We start from the raw sequence: 22,411 nt of genomic DNA on the forward strand, positions 1-22,411 counted from the left end.
TACGTTTAATTTGAAAACGATAACATATGCAAACTCAGTTTATTTTGGAAGAAAAGATCATCAGATTACTGTAATTTATTAGAGAACTAGAAAAGGCACAACACAAAATGTAGGACATTTTTTAAATGAACTGTGTATCACACTTTCCAATCATCAGTCACTAGAACAAACACAGTAACTTTGACAGGAAGGTGCAATACCATAGGTAAATTCTTTGAAAGGAAATGTAACATTAGGAAAAACAGAATAAGGTAAGGTAGTGATACATCTTCTAAAAAATAGTAAGATTATCAGATAACAAATATAATTTCTATATTAGCATTCTGTTGACAGTGGTGAAGTGTCAAATTTACAGCAAAGCTGAACTGCTTTAGCACATATGTTAATGCCTAGAAAAGTGGAAAACAAGTTATCTTAACTTGTAAGAAGAGATATCACATGGAGAACTAAGACTTAATACAGCTAATTTAAGGGCATAAACCCTTTTATTGTCATGCTAAAGAATAAAACTTCCTACATTGTCTATTTTCATGAAAAGGCATCAAACCGTATTTATTAGCAGTTTTAACTTTTTCAACCTTACAGAGAACAACCCTCATACACCAAAAAACACTCCCTCTTTTTGTCATATGACTTTATGAAGATTCATATTCTCTTTTTTGACAATAAGCTAATATCCTATAATTATTTTCTTGATACACAGAAAGAGAACACTTGAAGAGAACTAAGTTTCGTATGTTCTGCAGATTCACTGAGTCTCCGAGCAGCAGCAAATCCATTCATAAACCATCAATAAATTATTGATGTAGATCACACTGCAGTCTAGTCATCAAAAGCTTCTATTTCTGTAAGCAACAGCAATGTTCTTACACAACTAAATAACTGCAGATCTACATACTGAAGACTTCAGAGTTGAGGTTGACAAGTTTTACTTATCATGACTTCAGTGGCTGCATTTGTAGTAGCTCAGAGGGAATTTGGTTCTCCCACTAGCTGAGTATAATCAAATTCCCATCACAAGGGAAAGGATCAGTACTTTTCATCCCTGAACATTTTGAATTGCAGAGGAGCACCTGTGATAGACACTCTGCAGAGGAGATGGTGAACTGCAGTTTTTGCATTTCCTATGGCTGATCTATGGTGGAGACAGCATAAAACCAGAACATATCTCAAGAGAAATTTCTGCTTAACAACTGCTCATTATTTATACTCATAACAATAAATAAGTGTTCTAGAAGTTACCAAATTTACACAATCTAATCTATCTAATTACACAAAATGTTCTTATTTTTCTTGTTCTGAAAACAATGATGAGTCTGAAGCTGTTTCTTAGTTCCCTCGACTTTAAAAACTGGTCCATACTGACACATTTGGACATCAGCTAAGGACAGTGAAAATGGACTCCCCACATGGAACAATCACTGCTGGATTATCTAATTTTATGAAGATAACAAAGTAATTTTAAACTTTCTTTCCCCTCCCTACTGAACAATTTTGATTTAGCAAGACATGTTACTACAACATACCTAGCATAAGAGCTAGCTGGGGTCATCAAATTTCTGCTACCTTGCAGAAATTGTTGGTAAATCACAGAATCACAGAGTGGTTGAGGTTGGAAGGGGCCTCTGGGGTCATCTGGTCCAACCCCCCTGCTCAAGAAGAACCACCTAGAGCCAAGGTGCCCAGGACCATGTCCAGACAGCTTCTGCGTATCTCAAAAATCAAGGAGTATAATGTATACTAAACTTTAAAGAAAAGGTACTGACACAGAAAAATGAAAATTGTGCCTTCCTGAACTAAGCAAATGTGTTTCGTGAAACAGAGACATTCTTTCCACAATTAATTTTTCTTAAATCTCTGACTGCCCAAGACAGAGAGGCTTTTGTTTGCTGTCAGAGCTATTAGGAGCACAACTCATGATGGCAGATAATAATTTCAGAGGATTCCTGCTGGCAGTTGCTCTTTTTGGCCAATCCAACCCCAGGAGAACAGGGGTGGCAGCTTTCACATGTCTTGAGTTGACACTGTGTTCTCCACAGTAGTTTTCCAGTTCTCTTTAGTTGCCTAAATTAAGATTTCAGATGAGAATAAACTACATGTAAATTTTTCTCCTTTTTTTAAGCTCATGTATTAAAGACTAGAAGTGTTTTTTTAATGAAAGCTGAGATCAGATAACATCGTATGAATCCAAAAAATTGATGTATATATTAATCCAAATATCTTTAGCATGTAAAACCTAGTGCCTCATTTATACTAGCAGAAACTACTACAAAAAGTGAGTCACTGAATTTTACATCTTCCTAGACAAAACCTAAGCTTTTAGGAAACTTTCTATTAGAAGTCTCTTCACAATCCAGAAAAATAAAAAAGCACCATAAACGAGGCTTGCGTTAGAAACAAAAGGATAAATACTGTAGTTCTGTAATATAGTCTACACCAAAACAGTAACTTCAAGGAGGATAAATCATTGTCATTAAAATTTAAAAAGCAGCTTGACAGTATGACTTAATTCCAAATAGATGCAAACCTAAATGTTTAAATGTCAGGTAAAGGACATTTTAGACCATCAAAACCTTCTTGAGTGCAATTAGTTACTAATTTGATGATAAGAGAAGTAAAATTAATCTTTTTTTCCTTTGATCACATCAAAGGAGCCAACAGTCTGAAGTCCATGATACTTTCTTCTCACATTCTTATGCAGGAGAGCTGGGTGCTTACATTTTTTTATGTATCTATTGCTCTCATCAGTGCTAACAAGGATTTTACAGGCTTAACAGGGCACATGTTCTTTCCTGAGTCTTCTCTAAAGCTTTAAATTTTTTTTCTTCATTTTGTGGAATCTTCTTGGTCCAAGAGACTTCATAATTTAAAGCAAGATATTATCAGTTTCCATAAAAATCTTTTTCCTCATTCAATGAAATTTGTTTTACAGAGCCACAGTTTAGTCTACCAAATTTAACTTCAGATTTTTGTATAGAACCACTGGCAATCTTTTTTTTTTTTTTTTTCACATCACACACGAGAGATGGCAAAAGTAGTAACAGCAAGGTTCATAAAACGATGAGGCTTTCCAGGGTTCATGCATTTAAGAGCAACACAAATAGCTGACTCTGTGTTACATTTATTTGGAGAACATCAAAGTTTTTAAGAAAGTCAGCCGGTATGTGTTTAATTTCTATACAGACCTCTCACTGGCCTATGACTGCACAGGCATCATAGCTTTTCACCTTTCTAGCAGCATGATGAATGCACACTCAAGGTGAAAGCAGTAAAACCTTGAAATTTAATATTAGGCAAGGTAGCACTATTGTTTGTTCTGTAACATGTAGCTGGTGTACTGGGTGCACAAAATGGAGACAACCATCTCAGAAGGGTAAACAAAATTTAGGATTTCTCAGCTGAAACTTACTCTTGTAGGAAAGGAGTGACTGGGAAATCCTGGCAGATGAAAGTTCTTCCTTAACATGGAAAAGCAGCAAGATGTTTCTTAAGCATGGTCCTAGAGACAGGCTGTGCAGAGCTTATGCCAAATCACCCATTTCAGAAAAAGTCCTATAACCCCACAATTAATGCAATGAGAGAACAGGGCAACTCCTGATCATCTTCTAATATTAGGAAGTATGCAAGAGGAAGCAGCCAACTTTTTGAATAATTTATAAGCAAATATTTTTCTTACATTCTTTTTTTATTAAATTTAATCACAGCTTCCTTCCAGTTACAATTTTTGGTTTTACGGTCCCAAAATAATGTATAAGACTTAACAATTTCAAGATTATAAAACTTTTCAATAAGGTGCTGTAAGAAAGGTTAAGAGACAGGATTTATAACCTCCACAAGCAATCAAAACCTTAAGGTCAGGCTGACCCTTGCCATGTGAATCAGTGGTAGAGCAAGTAAATACAGATGTCAGAAAGGATGTTTAAGGAAAAGCACTCTATTTTTTCCTGTCTTCTATCTACTCTCATAATCTTGAAGTATAAGACATAAAATGTGAGATTTAAAAATTACTCCTGGTAATAGCTCATTGCCTCCAAGGCAAATATCCCCTGAATGTCATTGGACATACATAGTGTTAGACTGGCAAAACTCCTTATACTATTTCATCAAGACAGTAAAAAAAGAAACCCAAAACAAAAAAAACCACAGAACAAAAACCCCCCATCTGAACCAAACAATCAAAACCAAACCAGCAATTTTAGTTCTTTCATATTCCTGTTTGTGGGCAAAAGGGGTGAGGTATTCTACACATGTACATCAATTACATTGCCTAACAAACTGTACTACACTACATCACAGTGTATTTCCCCCCTATTTACCTCACAAGCTATTGAAAGTAAACATTTCTGGAATATCTTCATGATTTTGGCACTTAAATATCATTAAAAAAACCTGTTTTTGAAAAATTACAATTAGATTCATAAATCAGGATACTTCTGAAATTTAGTCTAATTATTTTTATCTATTATTTAGTCACTACTTTTATTTGTTACATAACACTACATTTTTGTAAAGTTCTTCATTATATTAACTTTAAAGCTCTTCTTACAGGTCTTCATTATATTAATTTTAAAGGTCTTCTTAGTTTTCCACTCCAGCAGTTTCTTCTCTGACTACACCTTAATTATAGCCACAAACAAGGATATTTTATTGTTAAGGATATATCTCTTTACTCCAGAACAGATACTATTCAGTTGCAACACCCATTCTGTACTGGCATTATTATACATACATGCATATTACTTGTTTTATAGCTAATTATATGAAGTGACAGTTAACATGGATGAATTCAAGAATTCATGATGTCGTCATCAGCCATTTTCTGACAGATTCACTACTTCACTAGAAACTCAAAGTCAGGATATGCAGCTGACAAGTGCACACTCATTTCAGAGAGACTAGTTGAAGTGGAACTAGAGAGTCTGCAACCAAATTCCAAGGACTAATGAGGTACCACCTGTCAGACACATTTCTGAAAGGGCAGAGAACGTCCACCTTCATCTGACACTGAATTGCCTCCACATTTTTCATGAAGAAAGCATTAATATTATTCCTTTCCCTTACAAGGTAATCAACTAAAACACATTCTTTGAATGTTCAGTTTCTCAAGATCTGTAATTCAGGTATATAAGCACCATTAAAAGTATGATATTTAGAAATACTTTCCTGTTGGCATGCTTAATGGTATTGATGGTAACTAGCCAGGAAATCTGCAGAAACACCCAGGGCTATCAAAGATGAAGTGCACATTCTAGTACATTTTCTAATAATATACATCAATGCCATAAGCTACTGACTGCATTTCTATCCACAAAATATCTAAAAGCTTAGTAGTTAACTGTTTTGGGTTTTTTTGTAAATCTGCTCTTATTTTGTTTTGCAATCCAAAAGTGTGCATTAACAATATCATAATCCTTGTTTAAATATTTGCCCTGTGAAGTTTACCAAGGTATTACATAGACTTGAGTTCTTCACAAAGTATTTCAAAATGCAACCCAGGAAATAGAAATTTCTGATTTTTCTATATTCAGGAATTATTTTTGTAGAACTGCATAGGACCGCTCATAATTTTCTACTTCAATCTATCTCTAAAAACCCTGTAACCAAACAGTACTTTACAGAGCCTACAGAAGTTTGTCTTGACTAGACAAAAAAGGCACATATTTTTTTCCTAGCAATGCATAAACTACCATGCTGTAACTAATACATTACAGAGCTCCATCATCACCCAAACATGTTTTATACAACATTCTCCTGAGCTATCTGAATTTATGTTACTGTTCTGCTTGACCACACCTCACTGGGGAACAGTTTTTCAGAAACACACAGAAAGACAGAAATACTGTAGTATTTTGTGAAGTAATTGGGATTTGCAAAAATGATACTGTATTTTATTCAGGAGCAAGTGGCTGCTCCAAACAGAGAAGATGACAGGAAAGTTAACAGAAAGCTGAAAGTAGCAGGTCACAAAGTGGTATTTCGCAAAGAAGTGATGGAAGTCTAGGAGAGGCAGTATAAAAGAAAACAGCAGTAGAGAAATGATGAGAGAGCGCTATCCAAATATCAGGAATACAAGACATTTGAAGACAAAAAGTGAGACTTTCTCCCCCCGCTTTTTGTCTTCAGATGTGAGAGAAAGTGTTGCAGAGACTGTGTTACAGGGCAAAATATCAAAGATGTACCTTTTTATTAGTACTATTTAGAAAACACTGATTGTGGAAAGATACAGGGTGATGAAGCTAGGAAGTTGAAGACAGGTAAAGATTAGGAATGAAGCTGAAAAAAGATGCAGTTCAATTGAAAATGAGTCTTCTAGACTTTAGTTTTTATTTCAATCTATTTTACTTCTAGTCTTTATTTCAATTTATTGATTTAAAGTTCATGTCATAAAAAGCAGGCAAATAATTTGATATTATTTCAGCTTTTGAATTGTTTTCAATTGATTGCTGTCTTGAAGTCCGTTTTTTAGCTTGCATATGAAAAAAAAAATTTCTAATCCAAATGTTTATGGGTGAGGAAGAAATACATGTGCTTAGCAGGAGTGCCAAAGGAAAAAAACAAAAAGCCTTTACTATGTAAAATGTTTCTTGTCTAATGAGTGAAATATTCAAACAACCACCTTTGATTTTTTTGCCCTCACACAGTACCTCATGCTTAGGGAAATCTCTCCAGAAATGATAGCAAAATATTGCTGTCTTCTTGAGCATAGTTTAACACTCTGACTTCTACTTTCTTTCATATTAAGCAATGTGAATGTATTAGATTCTTGTACCCCCTCCTAAACCTGTCAACTTATTGCCTCTGACTATAAAATGGATACATTCATGTGGTCTGTGTGCCACCTACCACAATAGGGTCTCTGTTCAAACAGTAAGAACAAACTAAACTTCAGAAATATAAGTTTTAAAACATGGGAAATCAGATTATAAACACAAAGTATGGAAATGTAAGGAATTCTTACCTATGCAGCTGTAAATACTCTCTTGGCCTGTTTAGAAGGTGAAGGAATCTGTCAACAATCTTGTTTTTCCCAACACCCTGCAGTAAATAAATATAACATTAAGACATAATATAGATGTACACATTTAAGAGTTATAAACAAAGAAAACTTCCCCAAACTGTTAAAATACTCTCCATATTCCTTTATAGGCAAATACAATCTCAATCCACATCAAAGATTTCTGAACACAATTTATTTTACTTATATATATACATATTTATATTTGCAAAATACTTATCTGTCTTACTAGGAATAACCAGAAATAGGATTGCATCCCTCGAGTTATGTCACACATGACAATGTATCCTTTTAATTAACACCAGCTTTTTCCAGCCCTTTATTTCACAAAGGTGTTGAGAGGCTGCAAAGGCTAGGAAGTTGGCTTGCACTTAATAGGAAAAGGTAATTCTCAGTGGTCATAGAAAACATTCTGTAACTGTCATGTGGAATCAGAGCATTGCCTTGGTAGTATTTGTTAATCCCTTTCCTTGGAAGTTACCAAAAAAAGCCCAGATGGAATAAGAATTTGGTTGGAGATCAAACTGATCTTTAACTCTCCTACTGCTGGATGTCTGCATTAGCTAGCTGTGCAGAATGATGACAGTGGCTTTATGAAGTGAATTGGGTGTTGCTAACATCCTGGTGTGTTTTGTACAAGCAGTTCAGAAGCTGGTACTTTAGCCCAGGCCTAGCCTGGTCCAATGCAAGGAATTAGCAGATAGCATGAATTAGGTGTGCTGCTGGAGAATATCCTCCACTTTAGTCTCTTCCTAAGAGAATCCAGGTCATACGTCACTTGACACATATCAAACTGCAGTAAAGGAGATTCCCTTCAAAAGTAGATTCATGATCAGATCTAAAATGCTAATGTAGATGCAGACCAAGATGGCAGTTCAGATGCAAAAATTCTTATCCTTCCTGCAAAGATGTGGCTGCAGACTTGGGAGCTCAGAATGACAGTGAGATTACAAAGGAAAAAGGAAAAGAATTCGTAGAAAGAAAAGCTCAATTGTAAACCAGTCAAAAGCTGACAAGACATTGTCCTCTGCTGAGTTTCTCACTCTGACTGCATGAATGCATCTGGTAGTCTGCACCAGTGTAAAGCAAAGCAGATAAATATAACCCACAGAAAGAATAAAGAGATTAGATTAAACCAACTTGACACTCACTAATCTGTTTCACTTGGCATTGAAACAGAATAGGAGCAGAGCTGCAAGTTATGACATTTATGACTAAGTTCTAGCTGAAAGATGGCAACTGCCAGCTGCAGAACGGCAAACTGTTTAAGCTTCTCAAAATGGGACCACAGTCTCTCATCTGACTACATTTATGAGAACACAGAATCATGCACATATGTGTAGTAGTTGAAATCAAAGTCACCACGAGAGCAGAGTTAAAAATACCACAAAAATAGAACTACCTAGATTCTACTGCAGACTTGACTTCAGCACAGGAAAGCCAACTCAAGTTAGTGCTCTGCCACACACCTCATGAACCTTCTTCCATCCGATTCTTCATAAGAATCTACAGCTTTACACATAGGTGCAATAAGAAGCTGCAACACACTTAATACCTATCACCAGTCACGTCTGAAAACTGTCACTGGAAACAGTTCTCCACTGCTTTGAAACAGGGGATGAAATTGTGCTAACAGATTCTTCCAGGAACTCAAAGAACATACCCATTTGGGGGGAAATATGCAACTTCGGGAATAGCATCAGAAGCATCAAAAGCAACGAGAAACAAGGTAAGAATCCTCTAGTAGTGCACACGGATGGATTTATTCCCATGTCCATGTTTCCTACTACTTGCAGTCAGATACTTAAAATCATGAATGAGTGAATAAATCGGAATACTCCTAACGTCAAGCACGAAACACCCATGCTGAAAACAGCTTCATTTACTTTTCCTAAGAGAGCTAGGGCAGATGTCTGCATGCAGTTTCTGTACCAATCCCAAATAGATTGCATATCCTTTTTGCTGCAGAGTGGAACTGCAGCCAGATGTGGCAAGTACAAAGATGAAGAAATAGATCAACATATTGAATCAATGTAAAACATACTTAATATCAAACAAAATGGTTACTGTAATTTAAAAAAAAAATTATTTGGCTTTCAAGTGCATTAACGGAAAGCGCGTGTGGTTTTTATGTTTATGACAGATCCTTAAAATTATGCCTGTAAAGAATATTTTCCCAACTACAAAATAACACTGCTAGATTTTTTTCTCCCTCCCCTGGTCCAATAGCAAGACGACCAAATAGCTGATTTTGCGTATTTCTGTCCATGCTGTTATTACCAAGGGTATTAAGAGGAGTGTACACTTCTGCGAGAACACTCAGAGGACACAAGCATGGTCGAGGACCACTGTGGAAGAAAGAAAAGAGTTACCACAGTAACACAGTGAAGTCAAGGGGAGTTGTGCCATGACCACATATTGCCCTTTCTTCATTTGTATTTGCGCATCTCGCCAGAGTCCCCACACACATTCTTTTATTTCATTTTAAGTATACCTCGATTTCAAAACGTGATACATTTTTAAAAAGGTGCATGCAGTATTCAAAAGCCAAAAGGCATTCCCACCAGATTTTAGCTATTATAAACACGTTAACATTGCCCAACTTCTAGACTGAACTGCTTCAGAGAGTACATTATGTGCCTTCATAGAGGCTGTGGTGTACCACATAAAATCCTTGGCTGGCAACACTAGCTGGAGCAAAGTTCAAGTCAAAGCTTTTTGATTCCATCCCTCCACATTCCTACTTCATGACAAGTTACTACTTTCTCTTTGTCTCAGTTACTCCACTGAGAAGGCATGATATAATAGAAAGGAAGGAAAAGACCAAAGCTATTCAGAAGGCCCTTCAGCACTATTAAAAAACTGCAAAAACCAGCTTGGATGAGTTTGTTCCTTATTCATTAATGTAAGGCCAAGAAAAGTAGGTTTATTCCAAATCCACCTAACCTTCACAGGGTAAAGAATATGCCTGGTAGTCTTCTTCAGGTGAACAAGAAATGTGGAAAATGCTAACCCATTTTGGAAAAAAACCTCTAAAACGAGTTACTGGCGCCTCAGAAACAAGAAACGATAAAAATGGCAACAAAGTCACCCTCCTTTCCCCCTGAGTCTATACCCAGTGCCAAGGATCAACCTGGATCTTCTGGACACGCGCATAGCTAGCAGTCAACTATTTAACCAGAAAGAATCAGAACTACCTTTCTTACGAACATACTAAAAGACCAAGTTGAACTTGGACTGGATTCAGAATGTAATCATATGTAATTTGCAATTATTGCAGCCTATGGTAACATTCAGAGGACAAAGTAGTTCACCATTAACACTTGCTATATGTTATTTATATACACACTATTGCAGTTACTTAATTTAACAGAAATATAAACACATGCTAATTAGAGTGAAAAGAACATCTGTGTTGGTGTTTTGGCTGAACCGAATAAAAATATTTCAGAAAGCAAATATTAGACAATTTTTATTCTGTCAGACATATGGGACAACCAAAATAGAAAAATGGGAATAAATATCTGCACTAATGAGTAACAAAAAGGAAATCATGCAGTTAGAAGGCAAAATAATCCCTTAGTTAAAAATTCTCCTAACTGACATTATAAACACTTGTTACCAAGGATAAAATTACTTAATCTTCTAGCAGTAACTGCAGTTTCAAATATAAACGAGGTTGTTACAGGTCCCAGGAGGCATTTTGCAATTCAGGATGCAGCCTTTACAGTAGTGGGACAAATTTCTCCCTGCACAGCCCAACTAAAGTCAATAAAGTTACAGTCCAAAAGAAGTGGACTCATGTTTTTGAAATTAATAGTTTGCCTCTTAGAAAAACACACCATTGGAAAAAAGATCTAAGCCATGCTGTCTCATTTTTATTTCCTTCTAAATGATTTGCAGGTCATACTGACGCAGTTAAAGAGGTTGCCATGTTGTGCTGTTCAGTACTGGTCTTCAGCTGAGACACTGCAATCACACCTTTTCCATTTCAGCACACAGTCATCCTTTATAGCAGACCACCTGTTTCATTACAAAAGAATGAAACAAATTTTGAAACTGGTAAAAAAAGCAGTTTATCACTTTTTCACCTTAGCAAATTTTATTTTATAATTAAAATTGTATTATTAGGGAATGAAAGACAATATTGACTTTTCATTCAATTTTAGTATATACACAACCCTCACGTGAGAGTTCTCAGTTTGTGACTTCCTAGAAAGAGTTATATTGACAGTGTCCTTATCACAGAAACTTATGGTTGAACAATGAAAATGAAGAAAATGAAAACACTTTTGCTAATATATGGTTTCTAACACTGGGTCTGGCACTGAACCACCTTCCAGGCCCACAGCTTGCCTGTTTCTGCCACCAAAAACATTTGCAAGAATGCATGCATTTTGATCGAGGCTGTACCAGAGGATGTATTTCTGATTTTTTAAAAAAATGTACTGTTACTACCAGAGCAACAAGCAGAACCTACACAGAACTCTCTCACACACTCCAGGTGTTATTAAGCTCATCACTCCCTGCTTGGAACAAACATGAATAATGCAGTGTAATAATTGCAGAAGGTGTGTCACCAGCAGACACTAGACGTTGCTACCAGAGGACCACTGCAACAGACCTTATCATTGCTACCTCACTTGGATGTTAGTAACAAAGGAAAATAGTTGTGCAAAAGCAGTGGTGATTTAAGTCTTGCCCCGGCTGCAATCTATATGTTTAGTGGTCACAACAGTAAGTGTTCTTTCATTTAGTATCTCATTATGTTATTATGAGATTATCATCTGGGGCATGTAAAAATCATGGTGATGGTAAAATAATAAAATTTCATCATAAGGACAAATAAACTTAACTCCCTGATGGAAGTCATGAATGGAATGTTTTGGATAGATCTCTGACTACAGGTCTAGATAAGCTTGTAGAGTTTATGCCTTTTTCTGACTTTAAGTACAACCTTCAGCCCAGAGCCCTGTCAGGCTAAATACAATCTTGACATTTCCAGCAACATAAGACAACTGTGGTTCAATGGAGAGGAGCATATGAAAAATTTACAATACAAAGAATCTGTGGGAAGAAAAATCCGAAAGCAAAATCAATTAATTGATCCTTTTTTAATTCTGGTTCTTCACTGTAACTTGTAAAGGCAGAAAGCAATACTATAAGCAGAGACACATTTAAAGAGCATGCTTATTCTCACATGTGCACATACTGTTATGACTGCAGCAAGAGAAATATTTTCCAAGTTTTCCATAACTGTCACACAGAATTCCTTAGGCAAAATTATCATAGTATTTGGCCCAATTTAGCTCATTTGGAGCTCAGTTTCTTCATGTTCATAATAATAAAAAATTGGTTTAGGATAGTACATTCTTGCTTTCAAGAGGAAGCTATTGATTTTTATACAAATTTAAGAAGGAAAACAAAATCCTTTATTTTTATAAAAGTTAAAATACCAAGCATTTGCTATTTCAAGTTTTCTGGTGGCTGATATTAATACACTGTCAGTATCTACTTAATTCAATTTCACAATGAGATAAGAAGAATATTATCTTAGGAGGAAGATCTATTCAAGCATGTCCTTTTAAATATCTTTAAGAAAGACTCAATCATTTGTCCTACTAAATTCTTCAAGAATAAAATAAATTCCTAGAGGGAGCCCAAGAGTTCATTTGAGTTGATCTCTCAGTTTAAGAAAGGAAGCAGAAAGGATGAAATTATATTCTATCAAGGAAATAAATTACTAAATGTGCCAAAAGGCTATTACATTTCTAAGTTATTTTAATGTACTTGTGACAGTCTACTTACTGTGGGCTTACATCAACATTTTTACTAAGTGCTGGCAGAGATTTTGTCATGGTCTTCTTTCAAATTATTTATAACAATATTTATCACCTTTATAGAATTCTTCTTTCTTATTCTACTTCATATTTCTTTCTGATTTTCCCTTATCTATACATCGTCTAATTAGACTACAAGCTATCTAGGAACAGGCTTGTTTTATCACCTTGCAAAGAGCTCTCCTTCTACACAGGGAAGTAGAGGGGGAGCAATTTTGAATAAGAAGTACAATCCGAATTTCCATACCATCAAATGAAAGAGGACATAATTTAAATGCGTTCTGTGTTCAGCAGTAATTTTATCAGTAACTGAATGGCATTTCTGATTATTCTTATTGATTATCAACTTTGTGTTTCTTGTTGAAAAGAGAACATAAGCAACAGGAAAGCCAGAACAAGATATGGAACTCCAGTATCCATTAATAATTAAGAATAATTGTTGAAGAGAAGAAATGTATTATTTGTTGTCCTTTTTTTTTTTTAATTGGTCTGGGGTTTTTTTTGTTTTGGTTTGGTTTTTTTGTTTGTTTGTTTTTTTTTTTAATGTAGCTCTTCCTTATTAAGTAATTTATCATAGAAGCAGGATGGATACTGGTAACACAAGTATTTAATTTTCAAGAGTAGACCAGCCAGTACCAAATACTTAGAAATAACCATAAAAGTTGCCAGTGAAGAAAACTATAAGACAAAAGAGAAACTGGGAATTCTGGAAAGAGAAGAACAAGCAAAAGATGAAAAACAGGGAATGGTCCGGAGGAACACTGAGGCTGTCCCAATGTACACTGCATTTCCTCTGTCCACTCTTCAGGAAGATTGACAAAGAGAACGTTTCTTATAATTCTGACAATGTTTACATGATATGGACAGTAAAGTTCACTCAGCCACTTTTCATTGCTATGCTCTACACTTTGAAAATGGTGCAGAGACTTTAAGTAAGTGTAGAAGGCCAAGCACTGTGTGCCAAAGCTGACAGGTACAGTCAAGCAGAAGGGCACATGCTGACCAAAATGCACCTAAGAATATTGGCTGTATGTATTGAAACTGGAATCAAAATAAAAAGTATGTGTTATTTAAAAGATACATTATGGAATGGATAAGGGCTAGTAAAGCATTAATGAAGACATTGCCAGGGACAACATGCAGTTCTCAAGGCATAGCAGAACGCCTGGACCTTGTACAAGCTGCATCTGTCCTGCTACATAAAAATGCAACTGTGCTGTTCTAGATAACTCTAGATAACTCTAATGGTAGAAGTGTATTTTAAAGCTATTTATGCACTATATTAAAATTTATAATATTTATAGTTATGCCATATTTATACAGTGAATGAAAATAGAGTAAAAGCCCAAATGAACAGAACTTACTATTAAATACTTCCTGTATGCTAACTATGCTCTAAACCAGAAATGTTCAGAATTCACTGCTATGACAAAACCTCTTTAACTTATAAGATCAGCTATCTGAACAGCTCACACTATAAATCATGGAAACAGTAATATCAAATAAAATATTTCAGTTTTGTTTAACATGTGGTTAGATGTTTCAAAACTTCAGGGCTATAAAGTAAGTCAGATGTGACAAAGTTGTGAGCCTTCTCTCTTCAGAAAGCCACAAATCCCTATCAAATAACTATCAGTATTTTGTCTGGTATCTTCAAAGACAGCTGATGTTTGACAAGACTTCACCTATGACCAATAAAGGTGAAAACATCCAACACCTCTTACACAACTTTCAAATGCAACAATTTGGGAAATGTTATACGTAAAATTTAAAATTGCAAGACAAAAAAAAAGTGTTTCAGCCACTGCTATTTTTCAAGTTTTTCCACATAAAGAAGTTCTATTTATTAACATAGTTTCTCTCCTATTTGCCAAAGATAGGAAATTCAAGGAGACAGTAAGAGATACCAAGTAGTGGCCAATCCATGAATCGCACAGTGTCCATCAGGAAAAATTTCATAAAAACACATCCTAAAAATTTTCCTTGGTAGTAAGAATAAATACTCCAGAAGAAGTCTCAAGAAGCTCGGGAGAAGCTGTAAGAGCTGTATGTAGTGACTAAATAAACAGTCACTGCAAAGTTTGGAATAAGTAACCTTTACTAAGCAGGACTCTTGACTGTTGTTTGCCTGTTGCGTTTAGAGTAATAAATAGCTACTTATTCTCAGCCAAGTAAAAAGCTGCTTTGAGAAACTATAGATGGTCATAGATAGTCTCATTCACACTCAGACTACAGGCTCATTCAGAAAGCAGTATCAGTAGCCATATTTAAAGTACAGGTATTTCTGTTAATTGGAAGCTATTTCATAGCTGAAAATTCATATCTATCCACTGCCTTTCCCAAGGACCCAAAGAAACCTGTTTGCTCATATATGAAATGGAAGCACATTCCAGTTAGCATCCAAAATAAATCAACAACCAATGTAAACAAATATTTAGACGAAGCTGTATTTCATGTAATACATTTATACTGTGAAACCTGGGCCATATAAGCTCCACGGAACAAACACGAATGAAGTGGGTTATAAAGTATTTACTTTAGAAGCTGAACACTTCTGAAGATATCTATCGGCATCTAACACTTGTCTTCAAATTCTTCTTGTTTTCATTAAGAAAGCCAGTCCCTAACATCCACCAGGATAATTCAATTCTGATTTTCTGAATTCCAAATACTAATTGTCAAAGTTCATATCTTCAGAATAATCTTGGTAAAAGGAGTCTCACCAGGCAGCTCTTAACTAAAAAGAATAGACAAAAGAGACTACGTTTACAGACTCTGAAATAGAGAGCTCTTAAGCCAACAGGAATTTTGTGTCTGTAGATGTGTTATGAAAACAAAGGAGGCAAAACAGGAAAACCAAGTCAACCAAGCAAATCCAAATCCAGTCTCTAAAAGAAGGACTACAGGTCAAACCTTGCACATTTAATCACAACTGAATGAAGATACTTATATAGTCATCATTTTTATGGACCAAATTATGTTCTAAGGTATATGCCAACTCATTTAAATATCTAGGAAATGACACAAGCATTCAAAGGGGTGTTAGTCATATACTTTGAAATACTCAGATTCAGAGTATTTGAATTATTAGTTATTTACACTGAATTTTCATGATTTACTCATTCACCAACAGAAAGTAGAACAGAAAAGAACTCAAAACACCACTTTGTATCTCCACACAAAAACATTATCTATTTCTGCCAAATGTGAAACACGAGTACACACGGCTATATGTATCAAGCAATCATAAAACCCAACCTTCTTATTATAGAATGAGCTGTTAAAGTAACTGAATAGCAAAAATTTCTATTTTTTAATCATTTGCTTTACAAAAAGAAGATGAAAATTCTAGTATCTTCAAAGGGAAGGTATCTGCACACATAGCATGAAAGTTTATTGATGTAATATGATTGCTTTTAAAGTACTTGAACAGGATTCATCACATGCTGTAGAAATTTACAGCAATATATTTAAGGAATTAGACAAGCAATTTCTAAATGGTTAGCCATCATCCCTGAGAAATTAAGGATGATTGATGTGGTCCTAAAAGACTGCAGAATGGCAAAGTATTTCAAAAAGTCACATGTAAGAACAGTGGAACAAACTAGTAGAGAGTAAACCTGGAAGTACTCAGAAGTATGTTAGCAATCAAAAAACAAAACCTGTAAGTATTACTGATTTGCCAAAGAGAAATCACAGCAAATCAATCGATTTTCCAACCTAATGGTACAGCTGAGCTGATGTCTACAATCAAAGCAGCATGTTCCAGTACTTCAACCCAGTTAAATCTTTTAATGCTGTCTTCAATTAGTTTCATAAGCTTGGAGAAAATGTGACACACATTAAATTATTAAAGATGAGTATACCACTGCTGGGAAAATACCTTATACCTTAAAAATCGTACTCGCATAGTCTTCAAAAATTTTTGCTAAATTGGTAGAACATATGAAGCATCTGTCAGGGCCCTGAGTGTACCACCGGGCTCTGCAAGCTCTTCCCCCCGCACCTAGGATTTTACTTGCTGGTGTTGAAAGTCAGCACTGACATGGTGTTGCTGCCTCACTGGGGTCCCCTTTGCCCCCCATGGCTTGGGAGCTGTGTTTACACTCAGGCCCTTTTCTCAGTTCCTTCCAAAACTACACTGCAGTGATGCTGTGCCTGGCCCTGTACCTTGCTAATCCTAGCCTGAACCTGTTGATTTGACTTTCTAGCTTGGCCTCAGACCTGCCTCATCACCACAGACCTGTCTGGCAGCCACTTGGCTGACCACAGCTGCTGTCCCCAGACCCGCTCTTCTTGCTTGGACACTGTGGGACTGTGAATCTTGCCATTAAGGACACTGCCCCTGCCTTCATTCCCCTCTTGCTATTCCCTGACAGCATGTCCTGCAGGCAATCTGTACTACACAACATTTTCAATACTAACTCAGAAGCTGGCATAGAGAGAGCACTGTTTATGAAATGAATAGATCTTCTTTCATTTATTAAACATTAATTTCTATTTATGAATAGATGAAACCTTTTGGGAGAAGCTGGCATCATCCAGCAAAAGCCTACAGAGGTTAAGTATATCTTCGTAAATTCAAGCTATTAACAAGGACTCTAGATAGATGATACTGTATATAACTGTATACTGTAATTTTAACATATGCACATTAATAACAATTAGCATTTTATATTCCTTGCCATGTAGGTTAGACCATTAGTTTTTTGTGATAGACTTTTTCCAAAGGCTATTGCAAAACATAAAGAGAAACATCTGCTAGAAAACTATTGTATCCTTGCTAAGGAAAAGCTAAACTAAAGGGAGATTACTTTATGAGGGAAAAAACAACTTGGTAGCTTGGGAAGTATCACCTTTCTGAACACTTCAAACATACAGAAATAATCACAAAAGCTCTCTTCTTTTTTTCAGAGCTAACTGGCAAAGCGTATAATTCTGTTCAAGTCACCTAACAGCTGCAGTAATAGTTTAAGATGGTTCTGAAGAACAAAGACTTTCAAACATACCCAACTGGAGAACATCTGCCCATACCTCATATTAGGGAGCCTATAAACTGTTAGAAGGTGCCATGAAACAGCAATGACCAACTAAAGAACAAAACAGCCACCATGATCTTGCCAATAAAGTCTCCATCAACAAAGATACTAGCCAAAGAATAAAGCAAATCTGTATCTATTTTAGAGAAAACTGATATTTTGCTATCAGTAAATAAGATTTAGATAACATTTATGTGTACACCTTTTATCTACCACTGCAGATTTTAAAGGAGAGGTTCGATACATAGCCAAGAAGGATAACCAAAGCCATTAACTGAAGATTTTAATGGTAATGATGTTACATATTAACTATCAACGCTTTGACTTTTTACTCTGATAGCAATGCAAAAAAACATTTAAGGCATTTACATTTCCCATAGATATGTGCCCATAAAACCCATGGAAACTAGTAGATAAAGAATCAAAAAATGGGTCAAATACCTCAGTAGTACAAATTAATGCAATTTCAATGAAGCAAACAGAGATTTAATTTCATTATTAAATAATGAGTTTGTTCCATGCATTGTAAGAGATGTTTAACTCACCTGATTGCCAACTAAAAGAAGATGTTCTCCCAGCAGAAAGTCCTTTAGCATATCTTCCATTACCATCATGTGCTAGAGAAACAAAACCACAATTTTCACCTCTGTTTCTATACAAGTTTATGCATTTGCTAATGATAGTAGCACAAGAGGAGCTTTACTTTCAGCATGCTGTATTTATACAGTGGGGGCCAAAATTTTTTTAACTTTATACTTAACAGCTATTTATTTCATAGCAAGAATCTCTCAGTCAGTATCAGCAGAGGCAATCTATGCAGTGACTAAAACAATGAAACAAAACCACTAACTCTCCTTATGTATTTCCTCTGCTCCAACTGATTCTGGGTGTCTGACTTCCCTAAATATATTTAATTCTCCGTAATCACTCCTAATGCATTTCCTTTTAGCCTAGTCGAATGCTTGTCACCCAGAGTTTAAGAACTTTCATTAATATGTGTATGACAATTTTCCAGCAATTGTACTGGGAGGAAGCAAAATGTATCCTGGTAGAACTTTACAGAAAACCAAACAGAGGGAATAAAAGGCAGCTGACATGAATATGTAAATTACACATTTATTTTATTAAAGATTAAACACTAGGTCTAGCTTAATGACAAATACACTTCCTATTCTAATCAAACTTTATTTTCAAGGAAAACAAAGACAGAAAAATGCAAGCTCAAGTCTAAAAGTGTTTATTATGTGCCTTACAACTTCTAAATTAGACTGCCTAATTGAAGCCAAAACGCTGGAGATGTATTTTACATATATCCAATATCATAAGAGGTAACACACACTGTAAATCCTTTAACCTTACCTTGTTCCTCACAAATAATTTGTTTAAAAGGATTGAAAGGATTTAAGGATAATGTGGCAATGCAGACTACTTTACTTGCAATGAAGTCGTGTATATTTCTCCACTGTATCTAGTAAAAATAGGTCATCTGTAAGTAGGTCAGACAACCTACTTAGAGAAATGAATGCTTCCCTTCAGATAAACATAAAATTTTTTCACATTATCATCTCATCTCTACTACTTGATCAAAAAAAGAAAAAAAAAATCTTGCCTGTAATTTCTGAGCATAGAAATGCTCAGTTTCTAACTGTGTGAAAGATGTTTTAGGTTTCCAAATCTCTCCAGAACAGAGGCTGGGGGTGGGGGAAGAAACTCTTGCAAACACAGATTAATACCACAAAATCCTAACCAGGCATGTCAAAAGACTACTGAATACTCAATGCACAATTTAAGTAGAGGACTTCAAGGCAAATTACTGGATTTTCTGGCATGTGTACACACTGGAAATTTATAAACTGATGAGAATAACTTTGACCAGATACAGCATAAATTCTAGGAAGTCAGTTTTAGTACACACACTGATTACATTTTTTAATTTTATTGCTAAGGCATGAATACTTTCCTCTGATGACTTCTTTTTTATCCTAAATTGCCCAAATATGTGTACATTACAGTTCTCCTGCAGAACAGATTTCCCACAAGAGATATTATGTATTGAAACTTTTTTTTTCCATCAAGACTTAAATTAGCATTGTATTAGGATGTATGCAGGCATTTCAGATTAATTATTTACACAAAGGACTTGTAAGAAGACATATCAATATCATGTCAACTTTAGCAATCCATGCTCCCCAAAGCCTGGCTTGAAAGTAGCATCTGGCATATCACTTAAAAATTATTTCCATCCCTATGCCTGTTGTGGACCAACAGCAATGTTCTACGGCAATGCCAAATGCCACTGGAACATGAAATGTTTCAAGACCAAACACACCATGTATTTCATTACATTGTACAGCACTGCAAAGGGCTGAGGATATATTTTTTCTCTGTTTCAGTTTATTTTTGTAGTTTTTAGATAACAGAGAGGAAGTATTGCACTAGACTCATGAATCAAATTGTTGTCCGGTAGGTTTTGCTGAACGATCATTACAGCATTTGAATGACCGAACTACAAACTAGTAATACAGAAAATAAGAGTAGAATTCATTTATAAATAGGAACAGCTACCCCGACTGGTATTTGGCTGTTGTTTCCTTCAGCATTCAGAGTGCATAGTTATCAGGGACAGATACAGAGCATTTTTAACACACGTTGCCTATATAAAACAGATGCATAATTTCTGAACACAGGTTGTGTACAATTTTCTGAATCTATAAACAAGAAGGTGGAAAAGCAATGCAGGAGCAAGTCCTAGCAAGACTCAGGATTTCGTTTCCAACAGACCCAAATTAAGTACTTTACCGAAATGGCAACACAGAACAAAATCTCACATGAAATGTTAGTGGGGAAGATGAAGGAGACTGTCATCTGTTCCCCTTGCACAGCCTGTCATCACCCTCAGTAGGTGATACCCATGTAGCATAGTCTTTCTGTGGAGAAATTGCAAGTGAGGGAGGAAAAAAGGACAGGAAAGGAAAAGTAAGCAAACCCACACTAGGCCCCTAAAAGAAAAATATTTCACAAGATCATGCTATCAGTGTTGCCTTTCAGAGGCAAGATATTCTAAAGGTGACTCAGAGGGTAATTCTCCTGCTAAGGATACCCTTGTCTGACAGTTTTGAGGCTTCCATGCTAGGTGGAGAAGAAAGCTGCAGTACACCTACGTCTACAAAAGGCTGGGGGGAAACAAAAACCAAAAAACCCACAGACACCAAGCCCTTCCCTTTTATTGTGTTCATTAACTACTCTTCACTACTACAAACTAGTTAATACTAATAATGCTAATGATTAATTAATAAGGTAAGCTAATTAAAATAAATAATAGCCAATTAATTAATAACCAATTAACTAATTGCTTTGCTTTTCAAACATGCAGTGTTAATTCTAATAAAAGGCAGGTACAATTTCATGCAAAAAGCCTGTAAAACACAGTCTCAGGATGGACTCGGTAATGTAGCCCTAAGATTGGATTAGTCCAGCAGCAACAACAATAAAAAAAAAAATTAAAAAAAAAAATCACTCAAGACAACATCTGATCAAATCATTCTAAATAAAATTCAGTTTCAGTTGCTGTTACTTCATATTTCATGAATGTTCAACAGGATTGTTACAATCTCTTCACAACGGGATGGCAAAGACACATCTGAAATAAGCACCAACTCCTAAAGAAACTACTTCAGAAATATACCCTTAAAATGTAGTTAGTACATTATTTAATATATATGAGCATGCACATTAGTACACGTTTAACAAACTTTTTGTACCTCACAAGCCAGGGGTTTGTACTTACTTGTGCATTTTCATAAAACAAAACATCAGGCACTTTCATTTTCTCGGTTGAGTTACAAACTGGCATCGTCACAGACCCTATCCTCAGAATCCCATTGTTTATTTCACCTAGACATTTTTCAGGAAGCAAGCAAATGCATTACTTACAGCATCCTCTGAGCAGACATTCAATCAATCCCCAATACTTACAAGTGACAATTTACAAATTTTAACAAGGCTGTAAATGATTTCTATCTAAAGAAAGTGAATGCTTGAAAGAGTATCCATTAAAAAGAAGTTGCATTACCATGAATTTTAATTCTCTTTAAAATTGCAAAGAAGTCTATTACAATTAAAGATGAATAGGTGATCTTACATGAAAAGTACCATAAGAAACACTAGAAGTTGTGACCACTGCCTTGGTTTAATTTCATACTCACATTTTATTATTGGAATATCACTAATGTCATTAGGTTACATCTCCTTAAACCACAATTTTTCCCACTGGGAAAACTGTTCTCTCTCCCTGTCCCACTGGGGAGTAGGGTGCAGAGGGAACTGAGCAAGTGGCTGTGTGGGTGCTTGGCTGAGAGCCAGGGTCAACCCACCACAACAGTATAGAGTCACTGTTGATTCTTCCTTTCAGCATTGCATTTTTGCTCAAATGGGTTAATGCCAGAATGTAGACACATTTAACATTTTGGTAAAAACTTGCTAAATTTGCACTTGTTGAAATAACCTTCAACTACAGC

General features: G+C 35.6%; 1 protein-coding gene across 1 annotated transcript in view; it reads right to left on the reverse strand.

Annotated features, from left to right (window-relative positions):
- The window catches only part of VWA8 (von Willebrand factor A domain containing 8), a 196,396-nt gene that overhangs the window by 96,735 nt on the left and 77,250 nt on the right, over window positions 1–22,411 (reverse strand). The window contains exons 19-21 of the mRNA XM_074815604.1: window positions 21,682–21,788; window positions 18,440–18,511; window positions 6,959–7,035 (exon numbers count right to left, since the gene is read on the reverse strand). Coding sequence (XP_074671705.1) covers window positions 6,959–7,035; window positions 18,440–18,511; window positions 21,682–21,788 — 256 coding nt within the window. The remainder of the gene's footprint in view (window positions 1–6,958; window positions 7,036–18,439; window positions 18,512–21,681; window positions 21,789–22,411) is intronic.

Source organism: Strix aluco, chromosome 2 (genome assembly GCF_031877795.1).
Source record: "Strix aluco isolate bStrAlu1 chromosome 2, bStrAlu1.hap1, whole genome shotgun sequence".
Taxonomy (NCBI): Eukaryota; Metazoa; Chordata; class Aves; order Strigiformes; family Strigidae; genus Strix; species Strix aluco.